The 12,645-nt window shown below is 41.1% G+C and overlaps 1 protein-coding gene across 1 annotated transcript; it reads right to left on the reverse strand.

Moving 5' to 3' along the window:
• Positions 1–807: 807 nt before the first annotated feature.
• Positions 808–1,847, reverse strand: CCDC71L (coiled-coil domain containing 71 like). The gene has a single exon (XM_058425779.1). It carries the CDS (start codon positions 1,604–1,606, stop codon positions 914–916), a length of 693 nt encoding a protein of 230 aa, XP_058281762.1. The 5' UTR covers positions 1,607–1,847; the 3' UTR covers positions 808–913.
• Between the last annotated feature and the right edge of the window lie 10,798 nt (positions 1,848–12,645).

The raw sequence follows: 12,645 nt of genomic DNA on the forward strand, positions 1-12,645 counted from the left end.
GACCAGGATAGGGGGCCAAATCATCTCCAGTCGGATTCCAGTGACTCCTGTAACCAAAACCAGTTCTTCACAATTTATTCATTTTTTTAATCACACACCATATGGTTTCAACTCATTTTTTTATTCAATTGAAAAGAATTTAACAAGTTAACTTTTCCTAAACAAAAGTTTTCATGTGTATTCTACCATTTTTAGGAGCTCAGGAAATATAAACATTGCTTCAATACAAAACCTTTAGAAACACCTTGAAAATGTTTAAACAGTTGTATTTTGTAATCACTGAGCCCATACAAATCCTTGCACTACTAACAATCACAAGCTTGAACCTCTTAAAAAATATCCTCGATCAAAGTTTTGGAATCCAGTAAAAATTAGGAAACGAGTGGGCTTCAGAATACCCTGAGCACAAACTAGTGCAACACCACGTTCGAACTTCTGTCCAGAAAGAGGGGTGGCAGTGAAATAAAAAAGAGGGAGATAAAGAGCAAGTAAATTCTGGCTTTATTACACAAGCACGAAACCAAATTCCTTTGGAAAAATAATGTCTTCGGAGGACTTCCAGACCAGTGAGGTAGAGTCCAACTGGGAGAAAACGGATCTGCCCCTAAGGTCCTGGAGACGTCTCAATGTGGGGTCAGGAAGAAAGGGACCTCCCCTGCGGGTCCGGCTGTCCCCTCCCTCCGCAGCCCGGGTGCGGGAGGCAGCAGAGGGCACACCTGCCCCGGCGTCCAAGACGACGGCGCCGCGGCCCGGGACAGGGACAACCATCCGGCAACTTCTTCGCGCGTAAAGTGCACTGGGGGCCGGGGTCCTGGCCGGATCTGTAAACACTCGACTGACACTTGTTCATTCCTCCGGGCGGAAGGTCTGTCCCAGGGTCTGGGCCGGCAGGAGGCGCCCTGGAGGCCGCGCCTCATGCCCGGGGCACCGGGAAGCGGCGGAGCCTCACCATGGGTTCCAGGTTCACTCGCAGGACCTGGCGCGCCCTGCGCCGCGCTGCCGCCAGGCTGCGCTCGCCCCACACGTCGCTGCCGACGCGGATGGTGGGGAAGGTGGTCAGCGTCGGGGTGGCCGCCCTCCAGATCTCCTCCAGGGTGCGGCCCCCGAAGCAGGGCCCGGGGGCCACGGGCTTGGCCGGGCAGCTCTCCTCGGGGGGCGGCGGCGGCGGTGGCGGCGGCCGGGGCTTCCTCCTGCGGGCAGCGGCCGCCCGGGCTCCGCGGCGCCTCCTCCTGGCCGCGGCGCGCGGAACCGGCCGGCGCGCCTGGCCGCGGGCTGTTGGGGCCCCCGGGGGGTCGGGCACCAGGGCCCGGCAGGAGGAGTAGCCGTAGACGTCCTTGCTGCGCAGGATGTGCGGGGAGAACTGGTGCTTGAGGCTGCAGAGGAAGCTCCAGAGCTCCGCGTCCGAGCTCATGAACTCCGTGCTGCGGGGCATGAAGAGCTTGAAGGCGTCGCCCAGCGCCTTGGTGCTGTCAGCCAGCGACAGTTGCGACCGCGAGTACACCACCTTCTCCTCCCGCGCCTCCAACCCAGCCCCGTCTTCTCCCCTAAAGTCGCCGCCCCGGGCGGCCGCGGGCCGGCGCCGCCGCCTCTTCATGCTGCACGGCATCGAAGGCCGCTCGGGGCCGCTCGCGCTCGCCGGGTCCCACTACTGCCGCCGCCGTCCCAGTCCGCGTCGGCTCCGCCGCGGCGGCCGCTGCTGGCGTCTCTCGCTACTTTTCTCGCCTCCGCCGCCGCCCCTCCCCCTCCGAGGGCGGAGGACGCGGGCGAATATCCTGCCGCCCGGTACAAGATGGCGGCCGGCGCCCACCCCTGGGCTTTGTCATTGGACGGCGCCTCGCCCCCCTGGTTTCTCTTTCTTCTCCTCTCTTGCCTCTTTTCGCCGGCTGCCTTTCTTTAAATGTGCCCGCCTCAGGCCCCTCCCACCGCAGCCCCGACTCCACCCATTGGGTGCTCTCAGAAGAGGGGCGGGGACTTATGGGGGAGAGGCCAGTTCCTGGAAGATGGTGCTGGGGTGGGTGATGGCCTTTGAACGTAAGTCAACGGTTGGGTGGATCTAGAAGGGCTGCCACGTCTAGAGTAAGAGGGTGGATGTTGGCTCCACCATGGGAAGAGTGACTCTTAGAGTGAGGGGGTGTGCAGTTGTGGATTGAGCTGGGAGCTCTACCAGTGTGAATAACAAAGGGAGATTTCCCCGAAGGATGTTCCTGGTATCACAGCTAGGGAATTTGGGTTTAAGTCTAGGGGAAATGGGCCTTTCGCAATTCCCATCCACCCTCTCAAAGGCCTCTGCTGGCATCTTCGTTCAAAACTCTTCCCTGTCTTGACCCCAGCCCATCTCAAGAAGCCAGTAGTAATCTAGAATCATTCAGGTAATGTGCGTGGCTGGCAGCTGAGAGATTTTAGTCTCCCTCTGGACACTGGAGCCATCTTCATATTTAAGAGAGACCCTGCTTATCCAGAAAGCAAAGCATCTCATACCCTATAAAACTAAATACTCTTTGCTCAAGTTGATCAAAGATCTATTATGATAAAGTCATTCTGTGAAAAGAAAATATTGTTTTAAATACACAGTTCTTTATGGATGCCAATTCGTTTTTCATTTAGTTTTAAAATGTCAGAGCCATCCCTATCATTTAGAAAGGATGCATCATCGCAGACAACAGATAAGGTTTTGTTGAAAAACACAAATTGTTAAAAACACATTACCTTTTGTATTGGGAGGAGAGTAGTGGACATGCTTTAGTCATCTTTTCTGTCCTCTATACCTAACTCAATTCCTGTCAGGTAGTGGGCACTCAATGTGTTTGCTGAATGAATCAGTGAAATACCACTGATTATCCCAAATAGAGTCAGAAATGTTGAAACTGCTTAGAACAGGACAATTAGATATTTTATACTGCAATTTTCACAGAACTCCTTTAAATTTCTTTAAAAAAAAATCTCCTGACACTTAGAACTTTGAGGTGGGCATGTGGATTTTACCCAGGAAACATCTTATTTTGCAGCAGTGAACAAATAAAGTATAGGAGTTTTGTGATTTACATATAGTTGCTAATGGTTTCCTCAAATATTTGACCTGAAAGAGACCTAGTTCATTCTCCTTATTTAACAGGTGAGGAAATCTATACCCATAGAGGTTCAGTAATACAGCTTGCTGATAGCAGAACTGGGATTCTCAATCTCTCGATTTCTAATCTAATGATCTTTGTATTTCACTGAAGGTTTTTCAAACTGTGCTGTCCAGACTCTAGGGAATTCAGTAGAACATGCTTTATGCATGAATAGAATGACCAAGGACAGAGCTGTACCCCTATTCCTACTTCTGTCCCACCCAGAATTGAGCAGTTTTTCTCTGTCTTATAATAGATTTATGAACAATATTTTGTTTGTTCAGTTTCAATAAAACCTAAAATAAATAATTTGAAAGCTCTACACCAGAGATTTTGAATTCTTGAAAGCGCTCACCACACAATGAGTTTATGGCAAAAATAAAACTCCACACAATGGGCTTATGCCAAAAATAAAACATCTAACCAGGAACCAGCTCTCTAGCAAAATCATGGTAACTTTCTGAATAGAAAATCATTTTCCTAGAAAAGCACACTCTGATCTCAGAACAAGATTACAGAGCCAAATACCAGCTTCCTAAATCCTTATAAAGGAATGATATAGCAACAACTCTTTACATCACGATTTGCTCTTTCCATAATTCTGAGAACATATAGTAAAGTGAAATTTGAATAATTTCCATTGGAATACCCAAAATCTAGAGTGGGCCATGGGAAAGTTAGGGGGGCTTCATAATGGAAAAACAAGGATAAAACAAGGATCAAAGTAGACCTGGCTTTTCATATTGGAATCCCCTCCCTTCCTTGATAATCATCGTTTTATAAATTCTTCAGGGTCTTTGCCACATAAATATATTCCAGATATTTACATAAATGTATAGAACTTACTTCAATTAAGAAGATAAACCTTTTTTAAACACAATTTTGGTTCTAAGAAAACATAAGATCTCAACTTGCCAAGTATTCAAGAGTTCATTTTATAATGCATGCTCATTTAATTTACTTAAAACCAAACAATATTTTTTACGAAATACTTTTAGGAACTAATATGATAAAGTCCTTATGTTATTGTATACATTTAAATTTGACATTATTTGCTCTATTCTGTTTCCTCTATTATTTTTAATTTTTTCTTGACCTCCACCTTTTAATTAACGCTAATAGTCTTGCAAATGGTTCCTTATCTGTTCTCCATAAATGAGCAAAATTTACACATAGAAATAATGTATCTCTTCTAGTTCCTGAGACTTTCTTGAGATACTATGAAGTTTATGGAAAGTTGGCAAATTAAATTTTCGCTCTTGAATAATAATATTTTACAACCCTTAGTTTATTCTTTTACCTCTCAAGGGTAATAATGCCTCCTATGTCTGCTAAATAAGTGATGAATAATAATAAACAAAAAAGCTGTATGTATTTACTTTCTGTATTCAATATTTATGTAGTTAAAAAATAAATCCAAGCCGAATAAAGTGATGGGAAAAATTAAATGAAATGTATCTTTTAGCTACCCAGAAGCATTGCTTTAGAATCCAATTTCTATAAAATAATCTGCCTCTTGAAAAGTGGCCAAAAAAATTTTGAAAATCTATATAAGTGGTTGCAAACATCAGCTCTGGAATCAAATAAACTTGGGGTCAATTATACCTTTACAAAAAAAGTATTCTTAGACACATTTTTCACCTTTCTGAGCCTCAGCATTCTCATCTATAAAATGAGTGTAACTTCTAACTTCAAAGTTTTAAGAACTGGATGAGAGACTATTCATAAAACACTGTAGTGCCTGGAACACAGCATTCAATAAAAGCTATTCCTATTTGTCTTACTTATTTTTGAGGATTTTACTTGGTTTAATCAACATACTTTAAGCCCTGTATTACAGAATGTCTACATATTTTTTTAAAGTAGTAGCATTGATGAGAGGAAAATTAAAACTTTACAGCTAGAAGAAACTTAGAGATCATCTAATGAGTCCAACATTGTTAATTCAGATGAGAATTCTGAGATGCCAAGAGATCTGCCTAAGGTCACAGCTGTAGAGTGGAAGATTCTGAGCTAGAACCTAGATCTCTAAATCTAGTTCAGAATTGTTTCTAACATTCTACATTTTGTACTTAACCAAGGAGATAGCATTAATTGCTGGCTTAAATGACGTTAAATATAGCATGATTCAGCAAGAAAAAACTCAGCCTTGTCATTAGACCTATTCTAAAAGTAATTTAGATTTTTATACAAAAGTTATCTCAAACCCTGATATGCTCTAAAAGTGCTCAATGTGAAAAACATAAAGACCATATAAACTGAGAGGATAGGACTTTCTTTTGCTTATAGAAATACCTGTACTTTCACTATTTTTCCCGCTAATTGCAACTAAAAACCTTGGACGTTATATATAAAGTATACATAAGAAGACTCTGAAAAATGGAAAAGAGAAAGCAGACAGGCTGGAGACCTCAGAGAACCCAAAGAAGGGCATGGCAGTGAGTTTCCTGGGTCTCCTTTCTTCTTCTTTTCTCTTTTTCTAGCACATCTGAGACTGGGTGCTAGACAAGCCAACAACCCCAAAATGCCAACGGATGCAAACATAAAAAGCCCCAACAAAATCTTCTCTCTAGCTATAGGACCAGGAAAGGAGGGGCAGCCTAACAAAATGGAAAGCTTTTAGAAAATAATTTTCCTACTGCTACAAAACACCATAGAAAAAAACTATGACTTCTACCCTTGCCAGGCTATAGAAAGGTAGCCCCACCACCTCTGCTAGGGTGGTATGAGAGGCAGCTGGATAAGAAATCAGGACTTTAATCCTTGCTAGGCAGTAAACAGGCAATCCGTACCCACGGTGTCAGTGGAGACCATGTGGTGAATATAACAAGACAATCCTACCCACCTCCCCGGCCCTATTGAGAAGCCAGAATTCCTACCTCCATTCAGCAGTAATGAGGGGCTCCTTTCCCCATTTCAGGTGTCAGTGGAAACAGAGGAGAAATCTGGACTCTGACTTGGCAGTACTGAGGCAGTGCCCATCCCACCCCCATTAGGACAGTGTCAGAAAACCAGCTAAAACAGATTTAAACAAGATCCAGAGTTGTATAATGTAATACCCAAAACATTCAGGTTTCAATAAGAAATTACCAGAACGCTCTCAAACTGAATGAAGAAAGATTATCAATAGATGCCAACATTGAGATGAGAAAGATGTTAGAATTATATAAAAAAGATTTAAAAAAAAAAAGATTTTAAGCAGCCATCAAAAAATATTTCAATAAGCAATTATGAACACTCTTAAATGAAAAATACAAAGCTACTTCAAAGAAATAGAAAATCTCAGCAAAGAATCAAGAGATATAAAAAAGAACTAGATGAAAATTTTAGAACTAAAAAAAAATACAACCACCAAAATAAAAAGCTCAGTGGATGGGCTCAACATTAGAATAGAGGACAGAGGAAATAATTGGTGAACTTGAAGATAAAATAATAGATATTATCCAACCTGAACAGAGAACAAATAGGCTGATTTTTTTAAAAGCCCTCAGGGGCCTCTGGGACTATAAGATCTAATATTTGTGTCATTAGAGATCTAGAAAGAGAGGAGAAAAAATATGAGGCTGGAATAAGTACTTAAAGAAAGAATGGCTGAAAATGTTCCAAATTTGCAAAAGACATAAATCCACAGATTCAAGAACAAACCCAAATAAGATTAACTCAAAGAAACCTACATCAAGGTACATCAAAGTCAGCTGGGCATGGTGGCTCACGCCTGTAATCCCAGCGCTTTGGGAGGCCAAGGGGGGCAGATCACAAGGTCAGGAGATCAAGACCATCCTGGCTAACACGGCGAAACCCCATCTCTACTAAAAATATAAAAAATTAGCCAGGCATGGTGGCAGGTGCCTGTAGTCCCAGCTACATGGGAAGCTGAGGCAGGAGAATGGCATGAACCCAGGAGGTGGAGCTTGCAGTGAGCCAAGATGGTGCCACTGCACTCCAGCCAGGGCAACAGAGCGAGACTGTCTAAAAAAAAAAAAGAAAGGAAAGGAAAGGAAAAAGAAAGAAAGAGAAAGAAAGAAAGAAAGAAAGAAAGAAAGAAAGAAAGAAAAAGAAAGAGAAAGAAAGAAAAGAAAAAAAAAAGAAACATCAAAGTCAAACTTCTGGAAACTAGTGATTGGATTAAGTTAAGTTTGTACTTAATCCAAGGAGATTAAGACCCAAGAAAAAATACTGAAAACAGCTAGATAAAAACAACACTTTACTTACGAGAGAAAAGCAATTCAAATGACAGCAGATTTCTCATCAGAAACCATGGAGGCCAGAAGGAAGTGGCTCAACTTTTTTCACATGCTGAAAGAAAAGAACTGTCAACTGAAATTCCTATACTGAGTGAAAATATCCTTTAAGAATGAAAAGAAGATCAAGACATTCTCACATGAAGGAAAACAGAGTATTTGTTGCCAGTGGACCTCTGCTAAAGAATGACTAGCAGAAGTTCTCTAAACAGAAAGGAAACAATAAAAGAAGTATTCTTGGAATATTAGAACGGAAGAAAGAACATGGTAAGCAAAAACATGAGTAAACAGAATAGACTTTCCTTCTCCTCTTTAGTTTTCAAAATTATGTTTGATGGTTGTTATGGACTGAATATTTGTGTCCTCCCAAAATTTATATCTTGAAGCCCTAATCCCCAGTGTGACTGTATTTGGAGATAGGGCTTACGAGGAGGTGATAAAGGTTAAATAAAGGTCATAAGAGTAGGACCCTAATCCAGAAGGGCTGGTGCTCTTATAAGAAGAGAAAGATGTCAGAGGTCTCTCCTTCACCACTATATGAGGATACAGTAAGAAGGCAGCCATCTGCAAGCCAAGAAGAGAGCCTTCACAGGGAACCAAATTGGTTGGCACCTTGATCTTAGATTTCCCTGTGTCTGGAACTATGAGAAAATAAATTTCTATTTTTTAAGCCACACAGTCTGTGATATTTTATTATGGCAGCCCAAGCAGACTAATCCAATCGTTGAAGTAAAAATTATTAACACTGATGTGGCTCTGTATGTATGTAGAGAAAATATTTTAAACAAATATGTTAAGAGTCAGGATAAAGGGACATAAAGAAAGTTAAGGTTTCTATATTTCACTAGAATTGGTAAAAATGACACCAGTAGTCTGGGATAAGTTATATATATACAGTTAACCCTTGAACAATGTGGGGATTAGAAGCACTGACTCCCTATGCAGTTGAAAATCCAAGTTTAACTTTTGATTCCGTAAAAATTTAACTACTAACAGCCTGTTGACTAGAAACCTTACCAATAACATAAAGAGTTGATTAACAATATTTTGCATAAATATTATATACTGTATTCTTACAGTAAAGCAAACTAAAGAAAAGAAAATGTTATTAAGAAAATCGTGTGGCCTGTAATCCCAGTACTTTGGGAGGCCAAGGCAGGCAGATCACAAGGTCAGGAGATCTAGACCATCCTGGCTAACACGGTGAAACCCCATCTCTACTAAAATAAATAAATAAATAAATACAAAAAATTAGCCAGGCATGGTGGTGGGCGCCTGTAGTCCCAGCTACTCAGGAGGCTGAGGCAGCAGGATGGTGTGAACCCAGGAGGCAGAGCTTGCTGTGAGCCGAGATCGCGCCACTGCACTCCAGCCTGGGCAACAGAGCAAAACTGCGTCTCAAAAAAAAAAAAAAAAGAAAGAAAGAAAATCATGTGGAAGAGTCATCATATTCATTAATCACTATTAATCACATCACTATTCATTAAGTGGAAGTGGGTCATCATAAAGGTCTTCTTCCTCTTCATCTTCATCTTCACATTAGTAGGCTGAGGAGGAAGAGGAAGAAGAGGGATTTGTCTTGCTGTCTCAAGGTGGCAGAGGTGAAAAGAGGTGGAGAGGGTGGTACGGAAAACAGGAAAGGCAGGCACACTTGTAACTTTAATAAAAAAAAATCCATATAGAAGTGGACTCACACAGTTCAAATCTGTGTTGTTCAAAGGTCAACTGTATAGTGTAACACCTAGAGCAACCACTGTAAAAGCTATAGAAAGATATGTTCAAAAACATTACAGATAAATCAAAATAGAATTCTAAAAAAAGTTTAATGCACAGAAAGAAAAAAAAGAGAAATGCAAAACAGAATGAAGAGAAAACCAAAATGATTAGGCTATAACATAATATTTTGTTATCAGTGCTTATTTATTAGTGATTGATCAGAAATTGCCCAAATTGGAAATGGGCCAAGAAATTGGCCAGCTCTGAAATTAACTAGGCCTGATATTAACCAAAATCCTAAGGAACAAAGGGAAAAAGGTTTTTTTTCACATTTAGTCCAAAACCTAGTTCTATTTTCTTTTACCCATTGCCCTGTCTCCTAGAACTTCATAGAACCAATCTCCAAAAGTAAATTTTAGATTATGCCAAAACTGCAATGAAAGCAATTTCTTTATATTGTTAACTCGTATTAAATTTAAAGTCAAATAGAAACCATTTTTTCCCATATGAATTACTGCAAAATTAAGTGTGCCCTGAACTATACTGTACTTGGAGCAGGGTCTCCAACTTTTTGGCACCAGGGACCAGTTTTGTGGAAGATATTTTTTCCATGGACACCTCAGATCATTAGACATTAGTTAGAATCTCATAAGGAGCATGGAACCCAGATGCCTTTGCATGTGCAGTTCACAATAGGGATCATGCTCCTATAAGAACCTAATGCCACCGCTGATCTGTCAGGAGGCAGAGCTCAGAGAGTAATGCTTGCCCACCCGTTGCTCACTTCCTGCTGTGCAGACTGGTTCTTAACAAGTCACAGACTGGTACCAGTCCATGGCCCGTGGGTTGGCGACCCCTGACTTAGATGACTTTACATTTATCTCTGTTAAATTTCATTTTGTTGATTTCAGTACAACATTCCTACCTATTGTGGTACTCTTGGATCTACATTCTATAATATCTGATTTTGATTAATCCTTTCAGTAAATTAGACCAGCATCCTGCCACCTTAAACCAAGTCACCAATGGCACTACCAGTGGGAACAGACTCAATGATGAAGACCTGTGTCACTCTACTGGAGACTTAATCATACTGATATACACCCATCTGTAAGCACTTGTTGCTTATGGTTGGCCCATTAGCCTCAAGACTTTTGTTATTATCACCCAGATCACAATTTATTATCCAGGAAGGTATTATAAGAAACATTGTCACATTTTTGTTGAAATCAAAATATGCTGTGTCTATGAGTTTTCCCCTAACCTACTTAACCTGATAAACCTATTAAAAATTAAATAAAGTCATCCCATAAATTTTTATAAGGTCTCAGACTATTTGATATCAATTGTGGACCACAACTGTACTCTCCTCTTGCTTAATAATTTTGGAGCTCAACTCTAATTACATGTAAAAATAATTAGCCAGTATGACACTATTAGTATCAGATTGGAAGAATATTAACATATTAAATCATAAACATGGAAAAAAGATCCAAGTACTATAATTAAACAAGAGTCAACAAATTCATATTATTACTTTAAAAACAATATGATGCTTTTAGACACATAAGTAGGATGCATAAGTAGGCGTATAAAATTCCAGAATCATAAAATAATCTTAAAAAATTTTTTACTCAATACCACCCACATTAAACCTCTAAAACACAATCTTGTCCCTTTAGTGCTCAGAAATCCTGAGTGGATCTACATTGCCTACCAAATTGAGAACAAACTCTGTAACCTGCTATTCAAAAGCCTTCAAATTATGACACTATCCAGCCTTTAGGACCCATTTATGCCTGGCCAGAGCAAAACTTCCCACCAAACTTTACCACAACATGTTGCTAGAATGCCTATTCATTCAATCATTCAAATAACTTATTGAGAATCTGCTATAGCTGGAAAGCTGGGAATAAACTGTGAGCAAATTGTATCAGGAATTTGCTTCATGATGCTTATAGACTAGTATATTAGTTACCACAAACTCAGTGGCTTAAAAAAACACAAATTTATCATTTTGCCATCATTCTGCAGGTCATAAGTTCCATATTTTTTATTGAGACAAGGTCTTACTCTGTCTCCCAGGTTGGAGGGCAGTGGCACCATCTCGGCTCACTACATCCCTGTCTCCCCATGCTTAGGTGATCCTCCCACCTAAGCCTCCTGAGTAGCTGGAACTACAGGCATGCACCACATTCAGCTAATTTTTTAAATTTTTTAGAGATGAGGGCTCATTATATAGCCCAGCTTGGTCTCAAATACCTTGGCTCAAGCCATCCTCCCACCTTGGCCTCCCAAGGTGTTGAGATTATAGGCATGAGCCACCATGCCCAGCCTTAATGTAGATCTTACTGGGCTAAAAGGAAGATGTCAGCAGGGCTGTGTTCTTTTCTGGAGGTTGAAGAGGTGAATCTGTTTCTTCACCTATTCCAGTTTCTAGAGGCCACCCACATTCCATGGCTCATGGCTCCCTTCCTCCATCTTGAAAGCTAGCAATGTTAAATCTCTCTGACCATCCTTGAATAGTCACATCTCCCTCTGACTCTCCTCTTCTGCTTCCTTCTTGCATTTTTAGAGATCCTAGTGATTGGATTGGGCCTATCAGATAATCCAAGATAATCTGTTATAAATTCAGCTCATTAGCAATCTCAATTCCATCTGAAACCTTAATTCCCCTTTTTCATGTAACTTAATATATTTGCATGTTTCAGGAATTAAGATATGAACATCTCTGGGGCACCATTTTTCTGCCTACAGAGCTACAGGTTTAACTAGGAATCATACAGGTGTAACATATGTGAATACTCATATTCTATGCCAGATCCTGTGCTCCGTACTTCACATGGATTACTTCATGTAATCTCACAGGAGTCCCATGAGGTAAGTACTATTCTATATGCCCCACTTTGCAGCTGGGCACACAGAGACTGTTCTTTCCCCTTTCCAAATTTTACCCATCCTTTCAGGCTCCTCAACAAAGCCATTGGTCCCTACATGTTCTCTTCCTTCTGTGAAGGCTGTGGCATTTTCATTTTCATTTCTGTTACAGCACACTTCCCCACCCACCCACACCCCCACCTTACCCTCACCCCCAGAAGAACCACTGTTACTGGGGGGGGATGGGTTGTATCTCTCAATTCTGTTAGAGCAGAAGAATAATTGTGAATCATCTAGATTATAAATTCCCTCACAGTAATGCTGTGTTTTATTCATCTTTTTATTTGTAATTGTGTGTAGCAATAATATCTTAGTATTTTCTCTGAAGATAGTACACTAAAGTTTAAAGAATACTTTATCTGATGTGATCTTCAAAGATCCAGATGAGGGAAACAAGAAAAAATATTCTCATTTTATGGATGAGCTTCAGGTGAAGCTCAGTAAGGTGCTCCAGTAAAGTGATAAAGCTGAATCCTGAATCACAGTTTTCTGATTCAAAGACCAGCACTCACACCATTTATAAAAGGAGGTTAACTGGGTGGTTCCAAGATGGCTGAATAGGAACAGCTCCAGTCTGCAGTTCCCAGCGTGATCGATGCAGAAGACAGGTGATTTCTGCATTTCCAACAGAGGTACCTGGT

This window comes from Hylobates moloch, unplaced genomic scaffold (assembly GCF_009828535.3).
Source record: "Hylobates moloch isolate HMO894 unplaced genomic scaffold, HMol_V3 SCAFFOLD_1, whole genome shotgun sequence".
NCBI lineage: Eukaryota > Metazoa > Chordata > Mammalia > Primates > Hylobatidae > Hylobates > Hylobates moloch.

Coding starts and splice junctions, on each gene's coding strand:
- CCDC71L (XM_058425779.1), bottom strand. CDS start 1,606: ATGCCGTGCAGCATGAAGAGGCGGCGGCGCCGGCCCGCGGCCGCCCGG.